The sequence below is a fragment of the Fringilla coelebs genome, assembly GCF_963513975.1.
Source record: "Fringilla coelebs genome assembly, chromosome: 6".
In the NCBI taxonomy this organism is placed as follows: domain Eukaryota; kingdom Metazoa; phylum Chordata; class Aves; order Passeriformes; family Fringillidae; genus Fringilla; species Fringilla coelebs.
In genome coordinates, this window is record NC_140034.1 from 8,157,705 (window position 1) to 8,173,818 (window position 16,114).

General features: G+C 39.5%; 1 protein-coding gene across 1 annotated transcript in view; it reads left to right on the forward strand.

The window, feature by feature from the left end:
- Positions 1-328: 328 nt before the first annotated feature.
- The window catches only part of NUDT14 (nudix hydrolase 14), a 59,536-nt gene continuing 43,750 nt past the window's right edge, over positions 329-16,114 (forward strand). The window contains exon 1 of the mRNA XM_084207178.1: positions 329-461. Coding sequence (XP_084063304.1) covers positions 381-461 — 81 coding nt within the window. The 5' untranslated portion in view covers positions 329-380. The remainder of the gene's footprint in view (positions 462-16,114) is intronic.

Below are 16,114 nucleotides of genomic sequence, written 5' to 3' on the forward strand. Positions count from 1 at the left end.
CAACAGGCTGCCCAGGGAGATGGTGAAGTCACTAGTTCCAGAGGTGCCTGGATTTGGAACTCGGTGACGCGGTTTAGTGGTTTAAGGGTTACAGGGGCAGTGCTAGGCGGACGCTTGAACCGGATAATCCTAAAGATGTCTTCCAGCCGTGGTGATTCTGTGAATAAAGGCGGCGAGGCTTTAGGGGGTGTCCCGGTTTAGGGGGTGAAACTCCGCACTCCGTGATTCCGGCTCCCTCTGAGGGCAGAGGCCGCAGAGCGCCGCGGCCGCGTCCGTCAGCTCCGGTGCCGCTCCCGGCCCGTCCGCCGGCGGCTGCGCGCGCCTCTCCCCTTCCTCCTCCTCCTCCTCCTCCCGCCGCGGCCGCTGCCCCTGCGGCAGGGATGGAGGCCATCGAGGAGCTGGCGGTCCAGCCCTGCACCTCCTCCCTCTACCTGCGGCCTTTCCGCCTCTCTTACCGGCAGGTGAGTGGCGCCGCCGGCCCGCCCGCCGTGCCCCGTCCCGGCGGGGCCCCTCAGCCCCCGCCTGCGCCATTTTGGAGCAGCGCCGCTGCCACCTCATGGCACCCCCGGGGCGGCCGCGCTGTCGCCGGCGCTCCGTCAGCCCGCCCTGAGGTGGGGTTCGAGGAGGGCAGCGCAGGCGGCCCGACAGACCGTGGGGTCGCTGCCTTGTGGGCCAGCCGTTCCTGCGTCCCCATGGGTGTCCCCTGTGCCTGCCGCCTGCGCGGGGCTGTCGCTGTCACTGTCACTGTCACTTTCACCCCGTGCTGGTGTTTGGGTTCATCTCTCTGGAGACATTCCAAACCCACCTGGACTTATTCCTGTGTTATCTGCTCCAAGTGACCCTGCCATAAGAGGGGTTGCGACCGGGTGATCTCCAGAGGTCCCTTTCCACCCTATTTTGTGATTCCGTGAATAGCCTCAATGCCCGCAGGTGGGAAGTGGGGAAGGAAATTCCTGTCCCTTATCATGTTTGTATCAACATGAGTCACCTTTCGCAGGATCACTGAGAGCTGGCGCTTCCAACAGCGGCAGGAATGCGAGCTTTGGAAGGAAAGTCACTTCTCACAGTGCAAAGCATTGCATGTCCCTTGGATGCTTTCCTTGGGCCTGGTTGGAGGCTGGTCCAGGGTGAGCTTTTACCCAGGCAGAGTGGTGGAGGGGGAAATGAAGGAGAGCTTGGACAGCTCTAGAAGTGGATGGTGGAAAACACATCTCTCTTCTTTGCCTCGCTTCTAAACACCACATCAGTTGGAAAGGCAGAAGAGGAATGTATTGAGTCCAGCAGTGAAATAAACTACAGAAAATTAAAAAGCAAGGGTTCAAATAGGTTTTCTCAAAGTAGATGAGCTGATTTTTAGCATTTTAAAAAATACATTTTATATATGATTTTCCTAAAGAAAGCTCTCTTCTCATTGGTTGGGATAAATAAACCATTTTGATTCATGAACAGCTGAGAGCTTTATACTGAGTTATGTCTTTTTTAGGTATCAGAAGTAAACCTGAAAAACATTCTTTCACATTCTGAATTTTACTGGCTTAGCTTACAAGTGATGGGTCTTACTACTTAATTTAATTTTCACTTCTGAGTCATGCTCTATTTACATGAAAAACGGGATTTAATTAAAATGCTTGAAACAGTATTGCAAAATTACATTTAATTGAATAGATGTGCCTTAGATGTGATGAGTAGTGTAAAGAAGAAATAAGGATATGTTTGGTCATGTGCTGTGAATTGACAGAGATCAGCATTGCCACTAAATGAAGCAGATTTACCCTTCTTGCTACTTCCTCTCCCTGCACAAGTGTCTGTGCAGCAACTGAGTGAGCTGGACCAGTGTAAAACCTAATCTAGCCAAAAAATGTCAGTTTTAAGCTAGACAAGATCAGTAATTCAGTTCATTATGCTGGCAGAGGGGAGGTGGTAATGTGGTAGTTAGGGATGAGTGTTTGGGGCCTGATGAGAGATTGTTTCTCTTGGCTGCAGCACTGTCTTAAAATGAACTTGAAAATGTAGTTTCTATGGCATCTGTGCAGAGGCTGGCTTGGGTCCAGCCCACTGAGAGCATGAGCTCAGTGTGAGCACAACTGTCTGTACCTGACCTGAGAAACAGGCCCTAGGTTTACTGAAACACATTTTGCATTTAAAAACTGACTTACTAACCAGAGGAAATACTAAATACTTTCACTCATTTGACTAATTGTTTCAAAAGCATTTAGGTCTGCTGAAAACCCCATTAAACAGTCAAGTGTCTAAAATCCAAGAGAGTTAAATGCCTGTTGTGCTTAAGAATTTTGAAAATTCCACCACTCCTCTAAAACTGACTATTGTTTCCAAAATCTAGCCCTTGATCTTAATGCTTTTATACTGAGTAGGTCTTCCCTTGTCCAAATATTTTAATTCACTATCTGGAAAAAGAAAAGAAACTTTTCTTCTTCCCAGTTCCTAATTGTTCCTAAGTAACATTAATTTCCCCCATCCATAAATTCCCTGCACTTGCTTGCTGAACTTGACCCAAATCTAATAAAGAAGTCTTTCTGGATAACAGAATAATTTAATGGGGGAAACTTGAATAATGGCATTTGTTGCACTGTGAAAACTGAAACTAGTTTGTATACCTAAATTATGCAATAAGTGAAATTATGATGTAATTGGAAGGCTTGGGGTGGTCTTATAGGTACATTTTGTGAAGCTATGACACATCCCTCTCTAATTCATTGTAGTGCAAAGAAGATTAATTGATGCATTTTTTGGTGTTCACATAATATTAATGAAGGATAATTGGGGCCTTGAAGACTGAGAATTTGAAATCTATTTTCAAAGAGGTATATTCCTAAAATAGGCATTGATGTTTAACATAAATCTTTTATCCAAGGACATTTAGAGTCAGAGGTTTTTTTATTAATTTGTTTCACAACTACTGCTTTTCTGTACAAATAGGAAATGGAAAGAATTTTTACATACAGTGTAGGATTTTAAGATTATTTCTAAGCATTCATGAATGCTTAAGTAACAGCATTGATTTCTAGACATTTCATATCAAAATTATGTTACTTAAAATATTTGAAATATACTTGAAAGCACACTTTGATAATTTGAGAGATAATTTGGAGATTGATGATGTGGAGATAATTTGAGTCCTGCTACTATACTATATCTAATATAGCAAGGTCTTTAACATAAACATAAATTTTATTATTTTAAGATAAATGTAGATAGGTGATTTACATTTCAGTGTACCCTGCTAGTTTGGTTTTATCCACTCAACCTGCACCCCACTGAGTTGTAAACCACTGTTGTTCTAGCAGCTTTACAGACCACTCAAAATCTGTAAGACACCAGAAGAAGATTCATTTGGGAGCTGAAATCGAAACAAAATGTGGAGTAGATTAGCTCAGCTGGTCAGAGCATGGTGCTGATAACACCAAGGTCACAGGCTCTGTCCCTGTATGGCCATTCACTCAAGAGGTGGGTCAGTGATCCTCATGAGCCTTTTCCAACTCAGAATATTCTGTGATTCTGGAAATACTTATGTAAATCCACACAGGTTACACATCTGAAGGAGGCTGTGGTCACACCTGGTGAAGAGTGGAGCCGCAGAGTCACATCATTGTCTGCCTGCTCTCAGAGGCATTTTACACATTTACAGTTGCAGGCCCAAGGATTGCATTAATGTTTTGGCCAGCTGAGTATTTTCCTTGGACATACAGATGTTCAGACTGAGAGCTGTGGACAAACACAAGAACAGAGTTGTGTTTACATCAAATCCAGTCAGGCAATTACTGTCATGTTAGAAAAAACCACAGCGCTGTCCTTGTAGATTTGTGCGTGAGTCCCAGGTTCCCCTGTGTTGTAAGAGGTTGAGTCATCCTTTAGACTGTGTTTGGTTACATATAGAAATACTCTTCCAAAAGTCTGTGAGAAAAATGTCCTTTTCTGGCTGTTTCACTGAAGTGAGGACTGTAAGAAATCATGGCAGTTCCTGAAGAAGGAATGGTGGAAAACCATACAGCAATTTATGCCCATGGTGGATTCTGTTCTTCCCATGAGAGCTTTTCATATGAAGTGTTTCATCATCCTCTCCTTCTGCCCATCTGTGTTTTCAGTGAAAGCAATGAGCTCTGAATTTTTCCTGTAGGGCATAAAAGTAGTTGTATACCCTTCTGAAAGAGTTCCAGGTTTCAAACCTTGCAGATTGAGGCACCCTGCAGCTTCATGTTGGGCATCCAAGCTATGGAGAATAGCCTGGCTTGCTGGACAAATCACTGTACTAGTGACTCATTTAAATTCTTAGTTCTGTCTTTGTGCAGTGTAGAGGTAGAAATGGAAGTGCAGCCAAGGAATTGTGGAATTCAGAAAACTGCAGTCAGATTTTGGTGAGGCCCAATATGGAGGGGTAAAGTACAAATTAGGATTATATTCTTCAAAATGGGTGTCTGACAGAACTCCAAAAGGGACCTCAGCTCCTATTTTCAGCTCTCAGCCCTGCTCCAGGTGGGGCCCTTAGTCAAATGAACCATGTTTGAAATGATGTGGCCTGAGGTTGAGAGATGGACAAGGTAACTCACTTATCCTGAGGAATATTCTCTTCATTTTGTCAGTAGGAACCCTCTATTCGTATATATTTTGGTTCTGCTTGGTAGTTAGAGAAGAAAATTCATTTTTCTCACATAGAGAATAGCATCTGTCTAGGTTTAATGTGTGCTTGCCCCCAGAGTGCAAATTGATTTGTTATCTAAATTGGCCTTTTTTTAAACATACATCGCCTCCTGAAGAATTGGCTTCTTTACCAGGAACTCCATGGTAAATCTCTTTTCACTTTTTCCTATTGAAGTTTTTCTGCTTTTCATAAATAATTTATTCAAGAGACCAGAGGGATGGCTAATGAGAGATTAACTCAATGCCCAAGGGCTAGGGCATTTCCCTGGGATGTGGTAGAGTCAGGCTGCAAGATCTCACTTCAATTAATATTGCTTCCCACATCACAGGAGAGTGTGCTCTCTGCTGGGAAACACATTTGTGTGTAAATCTGCAGCTCTCTTTTGTGTATACTAGCCAGGCACTAGTCTATATATTACACAAAAAAAAAAAAAAAAAAAAATCCAAACACCCCTCCCCCCCAAAAAAAAAAACAAACCCAAACCCCAAAACAAAAAAAAAAAACCTAACCCAAGTTTAAGAGTTTAAGAACTCTGCTGAGACTCCAAGTCATGAAGTCAACTCTTGAGTTGTCAACAGTTTAGGAGAGTAGTTATGACTTGAGCAGCATTTAGTGTCCAAATGGGATTTGGATACAAGGAAATCTTAATCAGCACCTCGGCAGGGAGGGGTTCCAGTGGTTCTGCATGTTGGATTTGGACCCTTGCACACAGTTTTGACAGAGCTATGGTGGATCTTGCTGTAGCAATTTAAGAAGTTACTGCATTCAGGTTTTCTCTGTGGTTCTTACGTCCTGGGAATTAGCAGAAGGTGGCTTTGCTGCAGCTTTTGCTCTGTTGTTCCAATTTGAGCCCACTGCCATCAGCCCTTTAAGCCAAATCACTGAATTTACACTGGACTAAGTGAATTGCCTTTGCATATTCTTTTTGGTGACCTCTGTGCTAGGGACAGCGCCCTTCAAAGGGGAGGCACAGCATCCATCAGCTGGGGGGAAGCATCTAGCTGCTGGAATAATACTTTGAGCTGTTACAGAAACTTTTGTCCAGAGCTCACATATCAAAGCCGTTGTGGATCTCTCCCAGACTCATATACCTTTGTTTTTGAAAGTTGTTCTGGCAGGGGAGCTCTTGCCACTGTTTCCTTGCATTCTATAAACATATATGTGCGTCTGCCCAGGAACTTTTAGAAGTTTGCCACCAGACTAGAACCAAATGTCAGTAATTTTCCCAGCGTGTTTGTGTGTGAGTGAGTTTGTGTTTTGAATCTGTGGAATGGTGAATGGGCATCTGTTTCAATGATATGGGTGGGATAAACCTCAAAAACTCCATGTATATCGACTGAACCATGCAGTCAGTAATGGTAAATTGGAACTATTTGCTTTTTTCTGAGCTTCACATTCCTTCCACACTTCAGAGTAGGTCAATGCCTTAGCATCACATTTCCTCTCATGATTTGATTCTTAGAATAATTTATTTTAAAGTTAAACATGAAAAATGCTCCCTTCAAGTTAATTTTAATGCATGATTTTTTTTCATTCATTGTTAAGGGAATTATTATGTCTTTGAGTTTTGAGTAGTTCTAAAGCAATTTTCAAGGCTGCTGTAGATTTTAACACCTCATGAACTTTGTAATGGGTAGAAAATGTGCTTCATGAGCAGGGTGCAGTTCATCAGTAAAGAAAGAATTTCTTCTGATCTGAGTTTGCTACTGCTTTCTTTTGTGACCATGAGCAACCACCATGTCTTACAATTTTAACTGTCTTGGAGATGTCATCAAGATTAGAATATGTGTATTACATGGAGAAAGAAGTGAGCCCTGTATCATTAATGCCATAAAAACTTTGAAGAAGAAAAAGCAAAGCAGGGCAGTGTAACAATAATATTAACAATCTTATTTTGCATTTAGGAATTTTTGTATATGGTAATAGCAAAATAAATGTGCCCAGCTGCCTGAAATATTCTCTGGAACTTCCGTCTGCTTTTTTATAAACATAAAACATTCTTCTCTGTTTTGACAGTTAAAAATTATGCTGTTGAGGGAGTAAACAGATTTTTAAGTTACCTGTTCAAACAAGTAAGTCTTCTGTTGAATCTTCAAAAGGTTCCAGTAGTAGGAAATATGTTACCAAGTAACACATTTATTTGCAGTTCATTTTTTAAAGCAGTAGTGCAGTGAAAGGAGATGCCATTTTTTCCCTGTGAAGTTTGTCTCATTTTCTTCAGCTTGTCAAGTCTGTTATGTCAGTGTTGAGTATTAATCTTAAATGGAAACATACTGCTTCCAGCTCAGGGAGTCCCTGAGCTGCAAATTGCAGGAGTCTGAGGGTGTTTTAACAATATATTCTTACTTGGGCATCTTGGCTTCTGTCAGAGGTAGATCTTGGATGAGACTGATTTTTGATCTGACTGCTGCTGTGTTAACAGTGAATGTGGTTGAGGTGCAGTATAATTCTTTCATATGTGTGAAAGAAAAGAAAGAAAAGTTTTTGCAAAGACAGCATTAGGGAGTTGAGTGCTGAGGGAACATAATTTCTTCTGAGGGAAATGGTATTCTCTGCAATTAGAGCACAGATTTAAGAAAAGGAACTAAGGAATCTAGGCATGTCTGCTTCTGACTCTGCCATATGCTTTGAATTCAACTCTGAAAATTTGTACAAGTTATTTTTGTATAAGACATTTATTAATTACTGAAGGGGAAATGAAGAGCATTAGTTAATAAGAGCAGTAGTTGAAAAGAACACTAGTACTTGTTTTTGTTTCAGTGAAATTATGTCGTGTTAGTCTTGATTTCTTTATCCAGCATGCTTTGACAAGTGAATGTAAGCTTTGAAGTAAATGCATGAAAAGTAGTTGACGGTGACAAAACTTCGTATTTTTAGGTCAGTCATACTATGATTTAACACACTTGTGACAGCAAATGTCACATAATGGAAAGAATAAGGCCTTGTTGAGCACCTTTTGTAGCTGAAATGTGTCTGCACTTACATAAACGATCAGTAAAATCTCATTTAATGCCATCAGACTACTTGGGTTACTGCGCAGTAACTGTGAAGTTAAGGCTGAGCGTAGGAGGAGGTACAGAAGTTGTAGTGAGTTTAAGCTGTACTTCTCAAGTTTTGATATGCTGCTCACCGAGGGCCATTGGAATACTTTTTGGTCATCCATGTGATGCAGCTAAGAAAAGCAAATCAATTATTAGCAGCCTTAATGTGCTACAGCTTCCCTGGAAGATGTTTCCAGGTCTGAGATGAAGAAGTTGAAAACCATCAGCTCTGGTAATACCACTCCAGTAGCCTCATGTGCAAGGACTTGTCTGCACAGGACTTTCCTGATTAACTCCATGTCTCATTCTACAACAAAGAGTCTGGTTCTGTTTACGTTAAACCATTTTCAAAGTACGATTGCACTTTGAATTCATACCCTGCCTTAATCCATGTTAACTTTTCAGTGTGTGCCCTAAGGGAGCAGTAAACTAAACTGGATGACTGTGTCCACACAGGGGTTTAATGGAGTTTAAGTAGCAGAATTCAAGTTCATCAAGGTACTTACTTGAGATTCATTTTCTTGATGCCCTGGTATAGACAAGCCCTAAGAATAAAAGTGGTTTAGTTCTAAGGGAATGAACCATGTTATAAAATTCATCACTGAACTTTTATTATACTTTTGTGCATGAAATACAGCTACTGTAGGGTTGTTTTTTTTTTTTTTTGGTCTTGTTTGGTACCATCTCTTTTGTAGTAATTGCATTTAGATCTGAGAAATAAAATAGTGCTCATGTTCTTCCAACAACTAAATGCTGTATTTATTTTTCAGTTTGGATCAAAATTCATGTGTTTGCTTAACTAGCAGAAACTTTTCCTCATACAAAAAAATCTGTCATCTGAATCACAATCTCAGCTATGACATTATGTGTATTTGATATGTTTTAAAGCAGATGAACACTGTAGAATTTTAAGTGTTTATAGCAAATCTGAATATCGTGGGAATTAGATTTTTTGTAAATGGTAGTATTTTTTAAAATGTCAGGGTTTGATGTTCTACAGGGGATGAAACTATCCTACTCTATTTCTGAAAACAAGTGTATTTTAAATAATTTTATCTCAACTGCTGCAGTATTTAAAATACATTTGTATTTTCAGCTGTAACTCCTAAAAGGTCAGCTCCCATACTTTGGAAACTCTATACAAATTGATACTGCTTAAATGAGCATGTTTTACACAGGAAGCATATAATGTTATCTGCCCCTCTGACTTGCACTCAGATTAATTATTCTTCATAATTTTTAACCAAAGTTAAAGAACTTAGCTTTCTGGTACGGTCCTTCAGACATTGATCAAAATCTTGTTAATATAGTAACACTAAAGTTTACTGAAGTTTAAACAAAGTAAAGCTCAGTTTTTCTTAGTGGTCAGCTCATGTCACACTAAAGCCCTGATCACTGATCAAAACAGCATTAATTATTTGTTTCACGTTGAGGTTGCTGTGTCAAAATCCTTTAAATACCTCTTGGAGCAGAGAGGGAATCTTACAGCCTGTGACAGAGCAGCTGGTGTGGACATGGGCTGATGCCCCAGTTGACAGGTTGTTGGATTAGAAAGAATATCAAAGGCAGTGAGTAAGATTAGGGATAAGTGAACATCTGACAGCAGTTTGCAGCAGGGGAGAACAGATGATAAACAATGGGAGCGGGGTGCGTGGGGGGGTGAGAGGTGAGAAGGCCATGGGAAAAGTGTGGCGGCAATCACTAAAGCTCCAGGTTGCTGAGCCTCATGAATAGAACAGGAAATGGGATTTGCTGGGACAGATGTGCTGAGTGGTGATGAATACATTATAGGGAAATGAGGCTAAACTCCTGAAGGTGAGAGATGTTCTTTCTCTTGAAATAGAAAATATGAGAAAAGTAAAGTTTACCCCTCTAGTGAAGTAAACATTCTTGAAAATTAATATAGAAAAAAGCAATGTTAATGCTAATTTTAATTAAATTATTATTCTGCAAGAGTGTTCATGATAAACTCTTAAGTCGGGTACTTCCAGCATAACAATCTTACAGTGCTATTACATATATAGGATTGAAATTGTTTATTTTAGTCATGAGACTGCACAAATGGTGGAATAGTTTGAATGATGGAACAGCCTGGAATGGAGGCTCTGACTGGATAATGCTTAGAAGCATATTCTGTATCTGGCATGTATTACATAGCACTCACATAACATATGTTTGATCCTGCCACTGTTAAGAGACTTGTACTGAGTGATCTTGTGAGGTCCTTCCAGCCTTAGCATTTTTTCAATTCTGTAAAGTGATTGAATGCTTGTAGAATATCATACATAACTCCTCCTGTTCCTTAGGGTATTGTTTCTTTACTTCTTGGACTTCCTTAGTTTATATTCTTGATGGATCCTTTTCCAATATTTATGATATAGTTATGTCAGAAAGCAAACAGAAACTTTTTGCATGTTCTCTTATAGGGTTGTATGTCAGTTTTCTGGCTTAGAATTTCTTATGAGATTTTTTCTTTCAAATTTCTCTAAAGAAAAACTCATTAAAAAACATCTCACACTAACATTTTAATAATGTATTACTTTAGCTGAAGGGAGGACAAGCAGAAAGTATAATTGTTAATGTTCTGAGAAAGTATCAATAAGATTTTTTCACAAGACATCTAGAAATCTATTCCACAATGTATTCTCACAGTTTGAGTTATAAATACAAGCTTGGTAAAATAATGTAGAAACACAAACTGTGAGAGTCACCAACTGGCAAATAACAAAGCTCAATGTTGTAAGGACAAGAGGTGACTTAGCTGTAATGGGAATGCCCACCATCTGTCCTTCCTGACCTCAAATCCCTCATATGTGCTGCCCCTGTCCTCTACATGAGGCTGGCCTCCTTCAGTCCCTGTTTGCTCCAGCCATGTGTCCTGTAACTGTAGCTCTCATTTATAAAAAACCAAGGGATTGTAAAAAGAATCTGGGATTGATGTGTCCCATAGCCCTGCTTTATGGAATTAGCTGTTCACATTTGAGAAGTTCCATGTTCAGTATCTTGACCGCAGTGACATCACTTGAATACAGCAACTGAAGAGTTGGTAGAGCTTTGGAGTCACAGATGTCCCATAAAATTAGCAATCAATGAAATCTGTCCTTCAGCCATTCATAATCAAAGAAATAAAATTATGGTGAGCACAGCAAAACAGAGATTAAAAAAATCCGCTCTGCTGATACTAATTAGCATAAGTACTGTCCTAATAGGTGTATTTTCCATAAAACTGGGATTTCTGCATTTGCATGAAACTATAACCAAAGAATTTACCATTTGTTACAGGCAATTCCCATTTTAAAGATCATTTATAGTCAGCTTGCACATTTCTTTACTTTATATTCCAGTATTGAAACGGTTATAGGGTCACTGTCATGCAAGTTTCAGAAATACTGCAGTAACACATAGAACTGTAGATAAATCACTAATCAATTAATCACTAATTCAATCAATTTACTGAATGCCAGTAGTATTTAAGTAATAGGTACGTCTCACTAGTAGTGCACTCTGTTAGATGATAGATTAGAAGGTTTCTACGAGTTACTTGAATCTTTCTGTGCATTACTTTTTCCCAATGGGAAGATGATAAGAGGACTGCCTCTGTGGGAATCAGATTTCAGTTGAGTATCAAAATTGAGAGGTAAAAGTGAAATTAAGAAAAGAGCAGAATCTGGAGCTAGTTGCATCTGTCACTTCAAACTGATTTTTGGGAGGGGGTGGGGAGGAAGGAGAGGATGAAAAGCCCTGAGGATCTTTGTGAGGAGGGTCTGTGAGAAAGTCTTAGGAGAAAAATCTAAAGATTGTTCCTAAGCCTTGGCTTCTGTTAGCCCCCTGCTGCTGTTCTTCATCAAGTTGTTTTAATGGCTTTCAAAGCAAGTGAGTGGAAAATGGTTTCTCTGGAACTTTAAGGAGTCTGAACTGAAAACTGTCATTGCTTTATAAGTAAAACACATCAAAGATTGATGGAAGAATTGCTTGTTAAACACATTGTAGATTTAATTTTAAAATGGCTGATATCATAAAAGAGACATCAGATCATCATAACTACCTAAAGGTGAAAGTTTAATGGCTTGTCATCTGCTCAGGAACCTGTGTTAAGTATCTCTTTCATAGCTTTTATGACCCTCTGTGTATCTGCAAGATGTGTTTTTTTTCATGAGTGTTGCGGTTTTTTTAATCATGTATAGATGGAAAAGTACCAAAGCATAAAAATATGTAGGTGGTCGTTACTGTGCTTTTTAATTTTCTGTCTGTCTTAAGGGATGCCTTTTTCTGGTATTTTTAATTATCTAGTGCTTCAAATTCTTATCTAGTTCTGAAATAGTTGTTTTTCTTTGTGTTGCAGTGCATAATATTTGTTCTGTGTGTTCAGTGTGTGCAAAGTGCATTTGTATATCATCTAGTAATTGCATATTTCTTCTGGAGCCTGTCCTCTTATTTTCCTCTCCTCTCCTCACTGACAATTCTCTCCACAGTCCTTCCAGTCAGTAAGTAGTGTATTTTTTACTGTTGTGTGTACATCTAATATGAAAAAGGGGAGAAGAAAAAAGTGTACATTGAAAACAGCATTTCCACTGAGACTATAAGCCTCATTTTTTTAAACCAAATGCTTTTTCTGATCTCATGCTGCATATGATCAAGGTGCAGCTTTAGTAAGCAAATACAAACAATTCTTTTTAAAGACTAGAATAATTCCTCAGCAAGCTGCTAAAGTACAATATCCATCTTCAGATTTCAAAAATATTCAATGTTGTAATTCCAATTTTAATTCACAAGTTCCTTCTGGAGTAAACCAGCTATATCTATGCATGTTTCTGACTCCAGATATGATTCTGTGAGATGTAGAAAATTGTTTTTCCCAAGAGCCTAATATGAGATGACCGCAATTACTGGATTTTCTGCAAATAAGGCTTGGAAGAAATGGTATGTTTCACCAAGAAGCATGACATTATTTGAATGAAATCTATAAGATTTTCATGATGATCATTTAAATACAGAGTAAGAATATTGACTCTCCAATCAGCTACATAGAATTTGGTCACTTGATATTACTGTTTTCAGGATTCTTTTCAATGGTATTTGTCATTTTAGATGATGTTTTAGATGATGTTTTAATTAGCTGTTATGGTTATTTGTGAACTTAGAATGGATTTGGGTTTGCTGCTTACAAATATTCTAGACAATAAGTGGGTCTGGCCAGATATTAAAATCCTTGTAATGAATTTTTGTAACTTTGTGAAATTACAACCTTGCTGAATAAAATTATATTTTAGCTCTTCTCATTGATGAGGCCAGGTTGTCCCTTACATTGTTTCTATTCAGTCCTAGTTTAAGCAAATTCAAAAGCAATTTGAGTAATTTTTTTTTATTTAGTAGGCAAGCTGATTGGAGTACCAGCAGTTCAGTGGTTTTTAACCAGAAATTATATATTCTGACAAACTGAGCTGGAAGTCAATATGGGGAAAAAATACGAGCAAACAGTACATTAATGTATTGACAATAACATTATAAATAGTAATAAAAAAAATTTAGGCTATGACACTATATAGCTCTTGTATATATTCTTATCCAGAACTGCTGAAATAAACTATCACTGCTGACTTTGTTTAGTTTCATTTTGGCTTCATTTTGGTTATCATTATGCCACTTAAACTTGTTGAGCTTCTGAAGCAGCAGGATTACAAGAAAAATTGGCTTTCAAAAATCAAATCTTTTGGCAAATCTGCTGTAGAATTTCATATGTGTTTCTGCACTTAGCACTCTGCTTTCAGCATTGTACCATTTCTGACACTTGAAAATATGGGACACAGGCAATTTCTGGCTTACTCTGCAAAGCTGTGTTGCTCTTCAGAGTGACATTTCCATAGTACTGCAGTTTGCACAGCCTAAAATTTTATGTGTAACTCATCTGATTTGTACTGTTCAGATTAATTAAAAAACAGTATGGGATTATTTCATGTAGTGATAGGACAAGGGACAATGGCCTTAAACAGAAAGAAGAGAGATTTTAGATTTTCTATCAGGAGGAAACTCTTGGCTGTGAGAGTGGTGAGGCACTGGCACAGGTTTCCCACAGAAGTTGTGGGTAGATGCCCCAGCCCTAGAATGTTCAAGGCTAGATTGGATGGTGCTTTGAGCAACCTGGTCTGGTGGAAGGTGTCCCAGCCCATGGCAGAAGGTCTGGAAATTGATAATCTTGAAGGTCTCTTCCAGTTCAGATCATTCTGTGAATACTGACCTCCTATTCAGTGAAACCAATCAGTAATCATTAGTATGGAAATTACTGCTGTAGTATTTTACAGGAGGGTTCCACCAAATCTGAAGCACTAATGTCTCCCTTATTGTTTTCTGTAAACCACCCTTATTTCTTAACAAGGGGAGGTGGTTGACCTGTCAGTCTGGAGAACCCACTTTCTTGTTTATCTCCTTACTTTCTCTTTGATCTGTCTAGGAGTTCAAACCTCTTGGCAGAAATCTGACAAGACTCATTGGAACATAAGAGCCTCCCTAGAGCATTATGGGACACTCCATAGAGAAAGATTAATTTGTTAAAGTAATGATATGAATGCTAAGATTTAAGTGTAAGAATTATGTTGGGGGGTGGGAGAGTAGAGATTTAATCACACCCAGGGGCTGAAAAAAGTCAGAGAAACTATTCCATTAAACGGAAAAATTGTCAGGAAATTTGCTTTTGAAGTATTTCTGAAAAAACCTAGATGAGTGCCAGTTGGTATTGTGTTTTCCCTCCCCTCTGTCTGTACACTCCTCTGCAGCCCATAGGATAGAACAGTGTCAGGTCTTCCAGTGCTGCACTAAGTGGGATGATAAACCACACCCAGCAGTTGTGCCTTGGGGAGAGGATGAAAGGAGGAAGAAACAACTTTCTGCAGTGGGATGTTATGTGTACATTGTAGTGAGAAAAGTGTGTCTTGCTCTTGGAAGGGAAGGTGTGGAATTGCCTGTAGTAGTTGTGAATGTTGAATCTTCATTCTCAGACCAGCCCTGCTGACCCTGTGGGGTGAACTTGTGACCTTCATTCTTTAAGATTTAGGCTCTTTTCTATATGCTGAGTTCGTGCCATTGCATGCTCAGAATGAAGTCTTAGGGCTTAAAGTGTCTTGCTGTTCTACTGAAGGAGCCAACAGAAGAGGCCAAGAAACAGTTTTAACATGCTCACAGTATTCAGAGCTGCTGAGGAGGCATGCTCAAAATCCTGGGGCTGTGTCTGTGAACATACTCAGAGGAAGTGGTAGCTTTGAGTTCCTGTGAGATTTGGTGCATAGGATGTGTCCTCCCCTGCTCTTACTTCATCATGGAGACGCAGCAGTGCTGCTCCTGGCTTTGTTCCCAACTTTGTTGAGACTCAGGATGTCCCAAGTTCTGCCTACTAACCTTGGTCAAACTTGTTAATGCTGGATCTTTGTTGGCAGGTACCAGCCTGGTGTGTAAGGCAAGGTGTACAGTTCATTGAGCTGTATTTTCTGCATTGATTTGAATGCTGCATCAGAAGTATTTTGTCCTTTGTAGCTGTATTTTCTGCATTGATTTGAATGCTGCATCAGAAGTATTTTGTCCTTTGTAAGTTATATATATAAATGAATAGACTTGTGAACCATTTTAAAATCATTCTCATGTGATCCATGATATTGCTTATCAGGTGCATTAGGAAGACCAAGTAACTTGGCAGTTATGCATGATGGATTGTTTTCTGTGTTGTTTGGAGGGGGTTTTAATCCAATTTTAATTATACAACAGTCTATGGACAAGATTTTTCTTATCAGCATTCTGCTTCAGGTGACACAGTCAGTACTTAGGTTTTGGTTTTTTTTAAATTAGAGCAGCATTCATCAACTGCATTGTTTTTGAATGCAGATTTATTATCTGTTTAAATGTGGAGTGGCCCAGTGTTGTGGTAGAAGAGGGATAGTTTTATTTTCCTGCTGGCTCTTTGTCAGCCAGAAAAGATTTTAATCAGATCCTATATAAGTTGCCATGAATTGTTAGAATGACTAAAGAGGTAATGAGAAATATTAGACAATTGATGGTGGCGATTAGCTTTTGGCTGAAGTACCAGTGGCAAGTTAAACTGTGGTTTTATGGTGTTGTCAGTGTTGTTTTCCTGAATGACATAGCAAAATTAATGATGAAAGGACAGTTTCTTTCCTTCCTCTCTTGGATGAGGGTCATGACCTAGGGTAGCAAAGATGAAGAAATTATGCTTGTAGGCGTAGTGGTTGCCTTGGGACTGATGATTTTAAGATTCATTTACTCCTTCTACCTACTATACTTGTGTTTGCTCTTCTCCCTGCTATGCCTGCAGGGATGAGGTGAAAGCCCTAAATCCCAGCAAAGCCAGGGGGATGAATCTCTCTCTGAGTCAGAGATCCTACGTGAGGCTGTGCTGTACCAGTAACTGACC